The sequence below is a fragment of the Vanellus vanellus genome (genome assembly GCF_965231255.1).
Source record: "Vanellus vanellus genome assembly, chromosome: 2".
Classification (NCBI taxonomy): Eukaryota; Metazoa; Chordata; class Aves; order Charadriiformes; family Charadriidae; genus Vanellus; species Vanellus vanellus.
Window position 1 is genome coordinate 27,562,866 of NC_138906.1, and position 15,522 is coordinate 27,578,387.

Sequence of the window (15,522 nt, forward strand, 5' to 3'; positions counted from 1 at the left end):
ACTCCAGATTTAATACAGTAAGAGAGATAAGAGTGGCTGCAAATTAGGCATGCTTTCTATAGATAACAATAAACTAATCTGATCTCCTATTGTTCTCCACTCCCTTTACAGCCACTGTGTTGGGCCTCAGTCCTTCAGGCAGGCGCTGCCGTCGATGGGATTGCGAGACAGGGCCCTGGAAATCCGTGGCCTGCAGGAATGAAGCCACAGTCCGTACCGGCTGTAAGGAGGAAGAACTTCATGGCACCCTGATTATTTCAGGAACTAGACTTTCTTTCCATGGCTTTTCTGCTTTTGTAATCTCACAGAGGATTACAGCAAACATTAGTTTTCTGACATAATTTTATTTTTCATAAAGACAAGAAAGAGGAGCAAATTCAACCCCCGCCCCACCTAGAAGATATGAATGGTATCTCTCTCCCTCCTTTTTCAGCACTGTTCCTTTTTTTCAGAATCTCCAGTTGCCAAGGGAAAAGTGGGTGCTTTAGTGACAAAAAAAAAAAAAAGAGCTCATAAACCGTGAGACAGTTTGAGACATCACCATGGGACACATCTGCTGTATTTTGAAATCTTATAACTACAACTGTTAGTAACAGGTGTCCTTCTTTGTATATTTTTAAGCTTATTAAGCACAGCAACTATAATAAAGCTTAGGTTCCTCCAAGGGGGGCGGGGGGGAGCAAACCAACATACATTTTCTATTTCCAGAAAAAATCAAAAGACCATTTTTCTAATATTAGGAAACTCTCAAGTGATTTTAATATTACTAGACTGATGTCCTTTAGTTTTCATCAGATTTTGCTGGAATTGCAAAGAAAGTCATTGAAATACCACAAGAGCAGTAAAATGAATGCTGTCATGCAAATACCATTTTCCGTATTTTCCATTTCCTCTGTGCATGCACACATACAAATCAAAGTTTGAGCTAAACCCACCTATCCATCAATGCTGCAGCACGGTGCAGTATTTATTCAGTGGCTCCTTTGCTTTAACAGCAAAGAAGTTCACTTAGATTAGGCAAGTATCTTTAGAAATATATGACCTCAAATAAAAGTTAATATAGCAAGTGGTAGAAAGTCCTTTACTAACTTCCATCAGCAGAGCTAGTCTTGTCAGCAGACAGCTGACGGCAGGCTTCCCATTACAGGGTTATCAATACCAAGCTGCAACTGTCCTTCCCGCTATCACGATGCTAATTGTGTGCCAGAGCCCACCCTCAGCTCGCTCCCGCACCCTACACCGGCCACCGCCACACCACACGCTGTCTACCTCTCCGCACTGCAATATTTCTGCTCCCACCGACAGCCTCGGCTCCCCCGAGATCCTGACCAGCCAGCTCCTTCCACCTGTTCTGACTGGCCCAGGGACCAGCAGCTGGTGGGGTCTGGGGATGCAGCTGCCAGTGTAGATTATGGGGATGTAGAAATTGCATACCGACAGCTGGGAAGGGGGAGAGAATAGCCAGAGGGAGGGGAAGAGGAACTGATGTTAGCGAACTGGCTAAAATAAAACAAATACAAACCCCAAGAGCACTACAGGAGCAGCACTGGAGAAGAGAGATGTAAATCTTGCATACTGCTGACAGCTGCTTACATCTGGTGAGTGGGGAGAGGAGGAGAAAGGAGTGTCTTTAAGAGGAAAAGCCAGAGATAGAAAGAGAGAAGAGCGACTGCCTATAGGGACCTTTGAAGTGCCAAATAACAGAAGGACTCATACAGGCCCATTTTAATGGCCTGCAGCTTTGTTCTGCATAACGGGTCCTGGATTCTGCCTCCACTGTTTTTGCAGGAAAGCGGCTGCTGGGGTCAGAGATGCTAGGTGTTGTACAAACACACATGGAGGGATCACCGTGTCCCAAAGAGCACAGTGCCCTGTTTGGAAACTAGACCTCAAAAGTATATGCAGCCATGGGAGAAGAATGGCCTGGTTCCTTCTTTTAACCCATAATTTCTCTTACAGACAGTGCCCCATCCTCAACACCCGTCATAACTCCATGACTCCAGAGATGCTCTGTGTAGGTTGGCCATGACATCCCTCCCATGCGGAGTGGCAACTCCGCTTTGCAGACACAGCTACCGACAAAAGTTGTTGTGTCTGCCACTGACTGCCTGGCCGCCTGCGGGACACTTGACCTAAGAGCGGCTCCCTCCCCTACCTTTAGTCCAGTTTATTCATAGTTTCAAGGCACAAGTATCGAGTAATGTGCCCGCGCAAACCGCTTGCTGCTGCCTTAGCTGCTGGGCAGAGGAGCACGGCCCCGAGGGATGCTGGTGGCACGGGAGAACAAGAACCATGGCTAGGGCCAGGAGGAGCAGAAGGAGGCGGCAGGGGGAAGAAACACCCCACCGCTGGGCCAAAACACCCGCCCCACCTCGCCGCCTTCGCTCCACGGTGGTGGCGGAGAAGGAGAGGAGGGGGGAGGCCAGCACTGGAGGGTCGCTGCAGCTCCCCTCTCCCGCCGCCGGCTGCCCCACGGGGCGCCGGGGCGATGCGGCGGCGGGGCCGAGCGCCCGGTCCGGGGGCCGCAGCGGGTCGGCCGGACCCTCCCTGTGCAGGCAGGGCCCCCGTCAACGCCCCGGCGCCCCGGCAGCGGGGCCGCGTCGGGCGGCGGGATTTAATCCGGTTTAGGGGGGGGGGGGGGATTAACGTGTCGGTTTAAAGGCCGGAGCGGAGCGGGGAAGGGGTGCCAGGAGCACCGGAGAGGAAGCGGCCGCCGCGGCCGCCGAGCAGCGGGGCAGCCCGGACGGCACCGTGTGAGTGAGCCCCGGGGGCGGGCCGGGGGCGGCCGTCCCACCGCCCCGCCGCTTCGCTCCCTCCCGGGGGCTCCGGCCCCGGCGCCCTGGCTGCCCAGAGGTAACCTTTTGTCCTCCCTCCCTCCCTCCCTCCCTCCGCGCGTTGGCAGTGTAGACGATGCCAGCCATCAACATCGAGGACCTGAGCGAGAAGGACAAACTGAAAATGGAAGTGGAGCAGCTCCGGAAAGAAGTGAAGCTGGAGAGGCAGCCGGTGAGTGGCCGCGGAGAAGGGGCCCGGGCCTGCCCGGCCGCCGGGGCAGACGGCAGGGCCGGGGGCCGGGAGAAGCCCGTTACTCCCCGGGCGGGGGTGCGGGGGCTCATGCGGCGCCCGGGGGCACGTCGGGCGGGCGGCGGGGCCGGGCCGCGGCAGCCCAGCGCGGAGCGGGAGCGCCCCGTCCCGCCGCGGCGGGGCCGGCGGAGGAAGGGGCAGTGGGGCTCCGAGGAGCCGCTCTCCGGGGGAGCACCGGCCGTTTTGGGGCGAGCGGAGTTTACACCGACGGGTCCAGACGCCCCCATTGGGGCATGGACCGGGGAGAGCGCTGGCGACAGGCAACCGCTAACACCGTGTAGGAGCGCGGGTCCTTCGCGGGGGTGGCTGTGGAGCGAGGAGCGGGAGAAAGGGGCGCACCGCCCCCGGGGTAAGGCACCCCGAGGGGCCGGTACCGGCCCGCTGGCTTGCGGCTGTTCCCCTTTCACTTGCCCCCCCCCTTGGCTTCCCCTCCCTGGCGAGTCCCTGGAGCCCAGCGCCAGCACAAGGCAGCCTTGCCTGGCGAGGGAGGAGCGCGTCGAGCCCGGTTCCCCTCCTCTGTAAAACGCGTTGGGATCTGCCAGTGCCAGGTGAGGGGGCGGTGTGCCGGAGGGACGCCCTGCGGCGGCACCGCTCCCTGCCCCGTCCCGTCCGTCCCGTCCCGGAGCGCACCGCAGCCGGCGGGGGCCGCGGCCACCCTCTTCCCCAGGTGGGCACCCGGGCAGAGGGCAGGAGCCGAAGGACTGCTGGTGCGGAGCCATGATCCATCTATTGACCTATAGAAACACCGCACTTTTGGTCATTTACGCTGATTGTTCCTTTCCGCTGGTGAAAATTCCCAGTGAAATTTTTGTATTTTTGCACATTTTCTGTAGATGAAAGACATGCAGGACTGATCTTGCTCCATGATAAAACTGCTATTCTTTTTCTTTTCTTTTTTTCTCTCTGCATGCCAGCAGAAGCAAACTACATCTAAATAAACGCTTCAAGTTAGGACTGAAAATACATTTATATGTGGGAATCAGTGACATCAGTCACGTGAATTTCATTGCAGGTCTAGGTGTTCAGCCTAGAAAATAAGAAAGACACAGTTATGTTTTAGCTGTCAGTTAGGTATCAGTGATTGTTGGTGTTATGGTATAGTCTGAAGCTCCAGCAGTACTGAAGACTCCACATCCAAGTACTATAGAGATCTATATCATCCCTCACAGAGTTTCCAAGCAACTGAAATATACTCTGTAGGATATACAGATTTCAATACTACTACTACTACTACTACTACTACTACTACCAATAATGATAATAATATTTTCTTGCCTAAATAGTTGGAATAAACCAAAAGCCTTATCACTTTATGGAAAGGGACATTTTCAAATCACCTGTAGTAAAGCACAAACAATATCCTCAATTTTACCAGTACATTACAACAGAAGTTTCACTGTGAGAATGAAATCTGTGTTGCAGTTGTCACAGTCCCCTGGTAGCTGTATGGGTGTTACAGGGACAGGGAAATGCAGAAGCCATACTTCTGTGGTCACCAAAAGTAAAAATGTTTAGCCAAAGTTTTCTTGACCCTTTCCTATACCTTTACAGCACAAAGAGGAAATATCCTTTTGAATATTTTTTTTTTTTAAATAATAAAAATGTCTGAATGGGTATTTAGGCAGACATTTTTTTCTTATTGCGAAAAAGATCCTGATAGTGCTGACTGAAGTAAAACAAATTGCAGTCCTGCCTATACTTTGGAACACACTTTTACTATGGCGTAAGGTGCCCAATTTGAATGAACAGGTTTGCGAGGCACAAAAAAGTGAGGCGTATGTAATGGGATTTGCAGGTCCAAATCTCTGCTGTAAGGCAGCTAGCGGTAGTTAGACCTTATTTTATGCACTGTTTAATTGGGAATTAATTCCGAGTTCTTTCTGATGGCTTAAAGCTTAATTTTGCACAGGACACACTCTGTTGGTCTGCGATACAGCAGGTAAAATCATTGTTTCTCTTGTCACAATTTTACCTATGGAGTAAAATATAATTAACAAAGAAGGCAAGGGGCCTTAAATTAGAGATACTAGTCATCTAGTGGCCTGGCCGACAGCTGGTTCCTGCTGCTGACTCTGCACCGCTGTGCCTCCGCAGGGACTGTGGGTAGGAAGGGAGGAGATGGGGACAGAGCCAGGAGCGTGTCCTCAGGCATGTCAGGTATTCAAGCACCTAAGGACAGTTTCTGCTGACATAGGGCAGGGAAACAAGAGACGTGCGTGGACAAGGATCCTCTGAAGCTGGTGGGATTTGCTTGTGCTTTGCAGACACTGTTAGTACACGTGCTGCATGTTGTCCTGTCTCAGTGAACGCAAAGTAAACCCATTTAGTCTTCACAGACGGGTTCTGTGCAGGCTTACCTACATCAGTGCTAGTTTGCTGTGAATGTCATGCAAAGTGTCATGCATATTATGTTCTCTCATAACACGATAGGCTGTTTTATTAACCATTGTTCAAAATAACCCCAGGTAACCTGTAACTAAATTGTCTTTCCAAGGCAGGTCTTTACTCCCATGGTTGCTATTGTAGAACTGCAAGATGAGAATTTGTTTTGCCACTGAAAAGTCATTACTGAATGTTTTGTTTGGGAAAAACAGGCAAAGTCATAAATACTTTGAAATTGAATTGAAAGTTACCGATCCAGAACCCATTGACCATAAGTCATGCTGATGTCAAGAGAGAGTGTGACCTGCAGCTTAATAAAACTGTATCAGCTAATAAATAAATAATAAAAAAGCAAGTTTAACTATGCAACAACTGCTGTTCCGAGTGGCATATATATTCCCGGTGATCCTCACATGTTCTGTGAGTGTCAGGCCAGTGGAAGGAAGCCGAGTCTGCACATGGTTTAAGTGCTGCTGGCTCTGCGGTCAGATCTTTTATGTTTGTTGGGATGGCAAATAAGGGGAAGCAAGGGTGTGAATTCTCTGTTTCGCTGTTGTGACATGCACAGAGAGCTCGGGCCGTAATGCAGCCGCTTCTCTCTTCTTCCGCGGCAGGTGTCCAAGTGCTCCGAAGAGATCAAGAACTACATCGAGGAGCGCTCGGGCGAGGACCCGCTGGTGAAGGGGGTTCCCGAGGACAAGAACCCCTTCAAGGAGAAGGGAGGCTGTGTCATCGCTTAGGAGGACGAACCCAGCGCCTGCCACCGGAGCAGACACTCTCCTTGTACCTGTAGGGAGTCACTAGCGTGTCCCCACCGCCGCCGGTCCTTGTTGAACGAGCACAGGAGCGGATTTCTTTTCTTTTTTTTTTTCATTTTTTGTTTTGTTTTCTTACACAAATAAAGAAAACAACCCGAAAGCAGCCGGGAACCGCGTCGGTGGCTCGGCAGGAACGGCTGCCCCCCCTTCCCCCGCCCCCTTCCCCGCTCCCGCCGGCGGCCGGGACGGCTCCTTTCGCTTCGCGGCGCCCGCTTTCGCCACCCGTTTATCGGTTGCTTCATGGCTGTTCCTTGGCATTAAAGAAAACCTGCCTGTAACCCGAGAGCCTGCCGTGGCCTGCTGCGGGGGAGAGGACCGGGAGGAGGGACGGGGCGGTGCGGGGGGCCGCCGGGGCGACCCGGCGGAGCCGTTAAAGCCCGCCGGGCCAGGCCGCGGCCCTCGCTGGGGCGGAGCGGAGCGGGGCAGGCGGCGGCGGCGGCCATGGCGCTGCGCGGCGGTGGGCGCTGGGCGCGTTTGGCCTCGGCCCTGCGGGGCGGCGCGGCCCCGGCGCGCGGCGGCAGCTCGGGGCGGCGGGAAGGAGGGCACCTCGGTGACACGCCGCAGCACCGCGACTTGCGGGCGGCCCTCAGGAAGGTACCGGCCGTGGTGGTGGTGGTGGTGGGACGGACGGCGGGAGGGGGGGTGCTTCCCTACGGTGGGACGGCCGCACCGCGCCGCCCCGTGAGGGGAGAGCAAGCGGGGCAAGGCCGGCGAGCCGCCCGGAACGGCTCGGGGTGTGTGTAAATAAGTGAACTTCACTTCCCCCTCCTTCCCCGGCCAAGTGTCAGAAATGAAGCCATGTGTGTCCCTGGCGTATGGCGGGCGGAGTGGCAAAACGCGGGTGAGGGTGCGTTTGGGGATGCAGAATGCAAGAGAAAGGGGAATGGAGCCCCCGTGTCGTTGCGCTGCTCCCAGAAGGGGAGCAACAGCGGGTTGCTGTAAAGCTGAGCCATAAATCAAGAGGAAAGGAGGCACTTCTCGTCAGGTAATGCATAAACTGCATGGTAAATGACAACCTGCACGTAATGGTGGTGAACTCAGTGTATTCTCACCAGTGTCACCTGTGGAAGGCTGTGGTATAATGAAGCCCACCTGCTGGAGGTAGGGAATTCAGGGGGTTGAGGGCAGAAGGCCCTGGTGTGGCTGCGGGAGAAGTCCGCCTTGGAACTATGAACCCCTGAGACCAGTGCTGAAGGTCAGTGCTGACCACGAGGAGTGCGCGGCGTTATCGTGGCAGCTGCATACGAACAAGCAGAAGGTACCTTCAGAGGCAGGCGTTACGGAGCAGAAGGACTTGTCCCTCATTTATCTGTAACGAAGTTTAAAAGTCCTAGCTGGTGCTGCAAGTGCTCACGCTGTAGCTTTTTTAAAACCCATATGCAATGCATTGCCAAATATTAACTCATTTCATGTGGCTTCGGAGCTGTGCTGTCATATCCTTGATAGGTGCTTTTTAAGATTACTTGAGGAATCTTACATATTCGTGGATAAATGTAACCTTTTCCAAATTTCACCTCTTTCCCAGCTCACTGTGGGCAACAGATAGTGGAAATACTTCTGAGTCATGTGATTTTTACTTTTCTTTGGGTTTTCTTAAGAGTCAACTTTCCACTTCCAGTGTTAAAACAAGATATCCCAAAGGCCGTTTAATTAATCAATTTTTCTATCACTGAGATGACGCCAGTTATCCCTGAGCTTTAGCAGTTGTGGATTCATCTTCTGTGTTACAAAAAAAGAAACCTGAGCAATAAGGAAAAGCCATGCACGGCCAGTCTGTTTCCTCAGAAATTAATTCATTAGTTTAAATTCCCAGACCTTCTGCATCACAGAAATAAGGTGACAGAAAGGATCAGTAGAAGTTGGAAATGAATCCTCTTCTCTCACCTGGATTAACAGTACAGGATTTTGCAGCTAATACCATAGTGTCAAGTTTGTGCTGATCCCGTCTGGAGCGAGCCTTCGCTCTGGGAATCTGCGGAGTTGTCTGCCCACTGAACTTGTTCCCTGGCACACTGCTCATGATTACCTGTCTGGGCACTACAACCGCATTGGTGAAAAACTAGTGTCCTTCTGAAATACAGAGGACAGAGCCAGACCTTGTGAAGGCAATAATCTGGATCTGGAAGATCTTAAAAGTCCTGCTTTGCTGGGGATGGGTGTTTCTCAGGTGTTCTCACATATTGTTGCTCAGGCACACATTTATCTCAGATGTTTGCAGCTGTGTATTTGCGGAGGGATCGGGAGAAAGTGGCTGTGTCAGTGTCTGCTGGTGCAGTGTTTGCTGCTCTGCTGTGTGACAATGCATTTTTTTACAAATACAAATACTTCTTCCCCTTCCCCCCCAGCCTTGTTTTGATTCCCCTCATGCCTGTTGAAGTGCAGCTAAGAGTATGCCCTGCTGTGTTGGGTTTAGTGGGGGTAATTGCATCATGGTCTAAGAGGGAACGTGATGCTACATTTATCACATAAATCCCTGTGATGAATATATTGCAGAAGAAATTATAGTAAACAGCATAAACCAACTTTTATCATTGTCCTGTATTTTACAAAATGCTTATACAGCATTTATTTTAGATTTTTTTTTTCTGATCATATAGAAAAATAAAAGTCAAAATCACCAGTTTATGTCAAATCCAGTCTGATCACCCCAAAGCTTCTAGCAATAAGTGTTTGTTTGGGCTTAAGTTAAACTTGTCCTCAGTGCCTTCAGGATAGACTGAAAAGTAAAGTCTTTGGGAGAGAACGACCACTCAGGATCTGTAACAGGTTTTAAGTGTGCCTGTTACGTAATTTAGAGCACTCTCCTCTAGTTAAATCCAGATGCAGCTCCCAAAGAATTCGGAGAAACGAGTAGTGCAATTCCATGAGTGAGAGCTGTTATTTTTTTGTCTCCATTCATTTTATTTTTTTAGTCTATGAAATTAATGGATTTTAAATGGTCTGTAATTTTCCAATTGTTCTGAGCAGGATGAGGAAGAGACTTATAATTCCAGGGGGCTGTTTTTAGCAAGGGTATTGAAATAAGCTTGTGAGTGGTTTCCTTTACAACTTTGTAGGTCACCACCCTTCCTCTTGGAAATCGAAATCGTAGCGTAACTTGTTGAACAATGCTTGCAGTGCAGTGGTATCCTGCAGCTTGCTGCAGTAACTGAATTACAGTATAACTGGCTGGAAGGAAAAAGATTTAACCTACTCTCTGTGTGTGTGTGTATGCATATATGTGTAGGATATATCCATGCTGTCTATTTTTCTTTTCCTCTGGCATTAGTAGTAAGAAGCTTTGGGAAATAGGTTTGAAAAGGATTGGCACATATTTTGCAGGAGTTGCATGTAATATAAATGAGATTTCATTTTATATCCGGCGGTGACTTGGTCTACTTACCCTGTGTTACATTTCTGTAGGCTAAGGGGGATTTTGCCTGGGACAGTAAGACTCCACCAAAGGACACTGCTACCTTATTTGCCACTCTTGGCTTGTATGTCATGAGTTTCTGTTTATTAATGTATGTATTTTTGCAAGAATTAAAGCCCCTTCATATTAACAGCATGCAGGATCTGAATTAAATACTGATATTCACATTAACTTTCCCGTAAAATTACTGTAAATACTCTGTCTAAAGATTATGGCTCTTTTTGACCTTCTGCAAAATACTGAAAGGTGACCACCACTGCCACTGGAACACCTTGGATGGAGTTGGTTTGTTTGTCTTTGTAACAAATCATAAACCCCGGTAACAGAACAGCAAAGTAGTAGGTTGCTGGTAAGTCAGTTTCTCACTAAATTGGGAGGGAGAAAAGACATAGCTGAATCTGCAAAATACATGACTTTCATCTGTAATTTTAAAACCTTAGTTATTGTGCACCTGAGGTAAAAGTTTCAGGAAGGAGACAGTTAAAAACTGTGACTGCAGTAAGGCTCACAGATTTCCACTGAGTGCTGTTCTGTCTAAGGGAAGTAAAATGTATTCCCAGATTCTGGGGTGTTTGCAATAGCCTTTGTCCTCTTGTGTCGGACAGAAACATCATATAAACATTTAGGGGCTAGTTCTCTTGCTGGTATAGATAAACACAGCAACATGCTTTACTACTGCCAAGAATTTTTGGTGGTAATTTAACAGAGAGGAAATTTTCATAATTGATTTTTGTTGTTATTGGAAGGGGCAGCTGGGATATACCACTGTAGTAAGAGGGACCGTCCAATATGTTCACTAGCACCCTACCAAGAATTGCTTTTAAATCAGTTTAGGAGGGCAGGAGAGGAAAAAAAAAAAGAGCTTCAGCACAGTCAAGCAAGCTCTGTAAAAAGCTTTTTCTGATAATCAGAAAAATGTCACTCAATGCGCAAATACTTTATTGTGTAGCAAAAATGCAGTAAAGGCAATTTTATAAGCAATGCTTTTATTTGTTACTCAGTGTCAGAGTAGTGTGTACACCTGAGATTGCAGTTGCTGCGCCCAAACATTTTTCCTATCCAATACTCATGTTAGAACAAATTTCCACTGCATCTAGTTAGACTTTTCAATGAGCATCTTTTAGTAGGAGAACTGGGCCTACGGGATATTTCTGTGGGCTCAGGTCTAGCTATTATATTGCTTTATCATTGTCACACCTGATTGGATTAGGCAATACAGGTAGGCACTTCTGACAACTAAAACTGTGTCTTAATAAGCAGTTTATGACTGAGCAGACATCTGAGGTTTATATAGGTTTTGCCACAGCTGTTCAGAAAATGTAACTTTGCTTAAATCTTTTTAGGTCACATCTGCTTGGAAACATGCAATTAAATCTTTCCCCCTGCCCGTGTACCCCTACTAATGAATGTCACAGTTCCCAGCCAGGTGTCGGGGTGATCTGAAAGCTCATCTGTGCTTCAGTTCGTCTTGCTCTGGACTTTGACTTTCTGGGAGATTTTTCTCCCCACCTCGCCCCGTGTGGACTCGGAGTGTGAAAGCTTACATCCAGCTCTAGTCCTTGGAGATGAAATTTGATAGATGAACGCTTATAGATTATGTGAGGAGACTTCCAGGGTACTTGGTGTGCTTCTTAAAGTTATCTGCTGTCATGCAGCCAGGCCTGTGCATCTAGACAGTGATTGTTGTATTTTCAATGTCCTTTAAGAGCCAAAGATCCCTAGTCACTAGCCCTGGTAGCGCCACCTGAGCTGTATGTTTTCTCAGATAGGTTTCAATGACTAGTTTTTAACTTCTCATTAAAAAATTAGAGCATTAGTTTCTCTGTAGGAATAGGTCAGGACAAGCTTGATATTTTAAGTATTTCCAGGAATGCCATTATATCTGCAATCTGCCATTTTATATATGGCAGCCTTCAAAATATGCCACGGAAACTTGAAATTGGGCAAATTGGTACAGGTGGCATACTGCATTCCTGAAAGAGTCAGAAGTGTATGAAATGGTGAGATGCAGAGATCCTAAGGAGAAGGGAGTAGTGGGGAAGCCAAGTTGTTGCACCTGAAGCTGCTTTTCAGTGGTGGATGTTCTGCTCCCTGCCCACACTGCGTGCCAGGCCACCCGGGGAGAAGGTGCTCCATGAAAGCTAAAGGGTGGAAGGGCTGGAGTATGGAGTATGCTCCAATGCACTCTTGACCATGGCTCCTGGTGTCCGGTCTCTGTCACCGCTGCAGAACCAGCAGGATTTTGTCTGTCATCAGGAGCCTTTTTTCTTCTCTGTCAGCATCACCCAAGCCTGGTGTGGACAGATGCTGGGTTGGAGAAGCACTGCAGTGTTAGAAAGCAGAGCTGCTCTTCAGGCAGATTTGGGAGGGTTTCTTGGGAGCGTGTCTTCTCAGACCCCCTGTGACAAATATTGCTGTTAGAAGTGTGCAGTGGGATAAGCACAGTGGTGTATGTGGTGAATGCATTTCCAGAGGCAGAAAAGGAAATCAGAAATTCCTGTCTTATTCTTCAGAAGAAAACAAATTTTCCTGGGAAACTGATTAAATGCTGGAGAAAAATCACCTCCTTTGGAGAGAAATGTGGACCATTTTATTTCAACTTAGCTTTCTCTCAGCCACAAAAAAAAAAAAAAGGGTAGAAGGAACTAGACCGTACTGAATAAAAATGTTTTGCATGATGTTGGAGCAATGCAGTAAGTAGGTCCTGTGTAAACTTCTTGTGGTTCAGATGACAGTCTAAATCTTTAGGTAATGATTCAGTATTATGAACTAGCAGACCTTTAGCTGTTTTAATCTGTGAGGATACCCCAAACTTACTAGGTACTTGGCTGATATGGTGATGAGCACAGTTTAAGTGCTAGCACATATATAAACTGGCATAAGCTGCAGGTCTGTGGTGGGTCTCCATCTACAGTTCAGCATGTGCAGAGCCATTCTTTGAATAGCTCTAGAAAATATTTTTTCCTCTTTCAGTGACTCAAGACAAAGAAAAAGTGAGGGTGGCAATAGAGTTAGGATCAGTTCCTTGGACTGGGTATTTTCTGTTTTATCTGAAGGATTCAGTCATAATGTGGGCCTCTTAGATGCAGTCAGGAAACCCTGTCTACTGGACTACTTGTCTGGGTACAGGTGTGCCAGCACAGATAGCCCTGTCTGAATGTGGCCCACTGGTGCACCTGGAAGTCCTACAGGTATGACAGGAGACCCTGGTTGCCACTTGTGGTCCTGGCTGGTGAAAAAGCATCAATGAACATTGGGAGCTCTGCTAATGGAGACAGATGTCTTGAGGATGGAAATCCGTCAGTTCAGATGAATGGTGTAGCCCAACCAGCACTTGATGCAACATTGCTTAACAAAGCCAATCTCTCCAACTTCTATCCAATTTTCAGGTTGCACTTCTGCCTTGGTACTGCATTAAGTCCTCAGCCCTGTGACGGGGAGCAGTGTGTGGGTGGCAAAGACAGATAACCTCCAGAAGCACATGCCTTTGAAGTTGGATCCCATGGTGTAATTCCACGATGCACTGGTACCTTGCAGTGGAGAGGTGGTCTGGGATGGCATGGGCCACAGTTAGATAACTTCTTTTGTTCCTGCAGGGGTGTAACCCAGAGTCAAAAGCAGGATCCAAACCCCAGCATCCCAGCCTCTGGTGGGCATTACACTATACCTCAGCTCAGCATCTCTGCGTTGGAAAGTATGAGTTGCAGGGGCAAAAGAAATTCTTCACGTGCTCAGTTCTGCATTGCTTTCATAAGTGGATGGCCATCCTAAAGTCTTCTCTGAGATCAGCATCTAGACTGACATGGCACACGTTTTTGCTCTTGTAGGACTACCCTGTTTTGAATGCATCTGCCTTTATATCCTAGGAATAGCCATGCCCTTGGTGCTCACTTGTTCTCACTAATTCTGGGCTGCCTGTATGCCAAGCCAGAAAAAAATCCCATCTTTGCCTATTGTATTGTGAAAGTGTGTGGTTTGTGCTCACTCTGGTTTCTTCTGGGATGAGCCTTCCAGTTGAAGGCCAAGATGATTGGGACAGTCCCATGTGGGAGTTTTTGGATATGTTGTAATTTGTGTGTGGGGGGGAGAGGTTAGTGACAAGATTAAAATTGTGAAATCATGTGTTCTGGGGGTTGGTGCTGTGAACAGCCCCACAGAGCACCTGGAGACGTTGCTTTGTTACCAAATACGAAGAATCACATTTCTTATGAACAGAACTTGTGGTTGCTGTGGATGTATCTGAAACCAGTCAATTGATGGCTGGTGGGAGGTGAAAAACAGGATTTCTTTGGCCTGTTTTTTCCCCCACAATGATACCACTTGCACACGTGGTTCTTGTCCAAGAAGAACACAGGGCCCCACGTGGCTTAAAACTCATGGTGTTGAGTATCAAATGAGAAATGGTCTTTTGATGGCATATTGCTTTGCCCGTTGTGGTGTGGTTCAATGGAAGATGCAGTAGATACTACCAACAGAGAGGTAGCTTAAGTAAAATACAATCTGCATGTGTTCAAAGGAGAGAAGGTGAGAAAGTCCATGGAACTTAACACAGAACTGATTGTCTGATCTCGGGAGGCTTTGCAAATATGTTCCTATCCTTCTCTGCTGGAGAACAGATTTCAGAATGGTAACTGCAGTTCTTAAGAGTCCAGAGTGGGTAGGAAATTTTGGGATCCTCCCCTTTCTGCCATGTTCTTGGATAGGGCAGTTGAACAGGGTTGTGGTTGGGAGAGGGTAGAGACTGCCAAGACCTCAGGTCTGTACCGGACGGATTTGCCTATGCAGCTGTCCTGGGAAGAAAGACATAGGGAGACATTAGAGGTTGGCTAGGATCCTGTGGGGCCTTCCCCAGTTGGAGCTGGTCTTCCAGCATGTCATTCCTCAGGAAAAGGTTAAGCTGGGCTCAGTCCCAGGTCCTGGACTGGACCTTTTACTTTCTTAGTATGGTGATGTTGTGTGCCTTCTGCTCCAGCGGTGGGGCTCCCAGATGCACCAGCAGCTGCGCAGGGTGGATGGCAGTGCATGCTTCTGCACTCCCTAGCAGACTTGTGCGTTTTTAAGTTTTAGGTAAGCATTGGCAAAAACTTTGTTGTTGATTCAAGGTGTGGGGTTTTTTGTCTCCTGAACTGAAAACTGTAGCCAGATATACGGGACCAAAAGATTTTCAGTATTCAAATTTCTGAACCAATCATCAGCTTTGCTTTACGTGTTATGTATGTTGCGAGGAACTGTGTTGCAGTGAAAGGGAAGAAACACAATGATTTAAGCAGAAGCGTGTCCAGTTACCGCCAAATGAATAGACCAGGCAAAATTGCAGACTACTCATAAAATGCGTTTGTTTGGTTTTTTTTTCTGAAAATCAGATTTTGTAAAAATAGATGAGGGCAGGTATGTTTTATTATATAATGAGGTGTTGCCAACTCTTACATTACAGGGTTTTCCCCTCCACTATTTCTTTTTCCCCTTTGAGAAAGGGAAAATTTAATTTAGTAACAGTTTGTTCCTGTATTTGCTGATCACTGCAGTCTTTGGTACCCAGTGCTGTAGCAGATTGCATGATTCCTTTGTTGCCTGTGGCACGGCATAATTGAAGGTACAAAAAGGAATTGTGGTGCTCTAATTAATCAATTTTAAATATACGTCTCCCTATTTCAGCCATGTATTTTCCAACACTCAGGAAATTTTTCTGTTTTTCTCTTATATGAGTCTACTGAGTATTGGTTTTAAATCCACTGGAAGCAGCTGTGGCCAGAGCCGAGTTTCCACAGAAATGTGCAGTGGCAGTGGAGAAACCCAGACGTGAGCCAGGCCTCTTCACCCGCACTT

At 48.1% G+C, this 15,522-nt stretch overlaps 2 protein-coding genes across 3 annotated transcripts in view; both read left to right on the forward strand.

The window, feature by feature from the left end:
- Positions 1-2,619: 2,619 nt before the first annotated feature.
- On the forward strand, positions 2,620-6,556 carry LOC309668668 (guanine nucleotide-binding protein G(I)/G(S)/G(O) subunit gamma-11). Of its 2 annotated transcripts, XM_082479141.1 has the most exons (3): positions 2,620-2,753; positions 2,903-3,006; positions 6,081-6,556. In XM_082479141.1, the coding sequence occupies exons 2-3, from the start codon at positions 2,911-2,913 to the stop codon at positions 6,204-6,206; spliced, it is 222 nt and encodes a 73-aa protein (XP_082335267.1). In that variant the 5' UTR covers positions 2,620-2,753; positions 2,903-2,910; the 3' UTR covers positions 6,207-6,556. The 2 variants fall into 2 exon arrangements, with proteins under 2 accessions (XP_082335267.1, XP_082335266.1); XM_082479140.1 differs by lacking the exon at positions 2,620-2,753 and having other exon boundaries at positions 2,779-3,006.
- A 135-nt stretch (positions 6,557-6,691) lies between these two features.
- The window catches only part of LOC309668896 (putative acyl-CoA dehydrogenase 6), a 97,669-nt gene continuing 88,838 nt past the window's right edge, over positions 6,692-15,522 (forward strand). Inside the window, exon 1 of the mRNA XM_082479437.1 lies at positions 6,692-6,878. Within this exon, the coding sequence (XP_082335563.1) occupies positions 6,726-6,878 (153 nt within the window). The 5' untranslated portion in view covers positions 6,692-6,725. The remainder of the gene's footprint in view (positions 6,879-15,522) is intronic.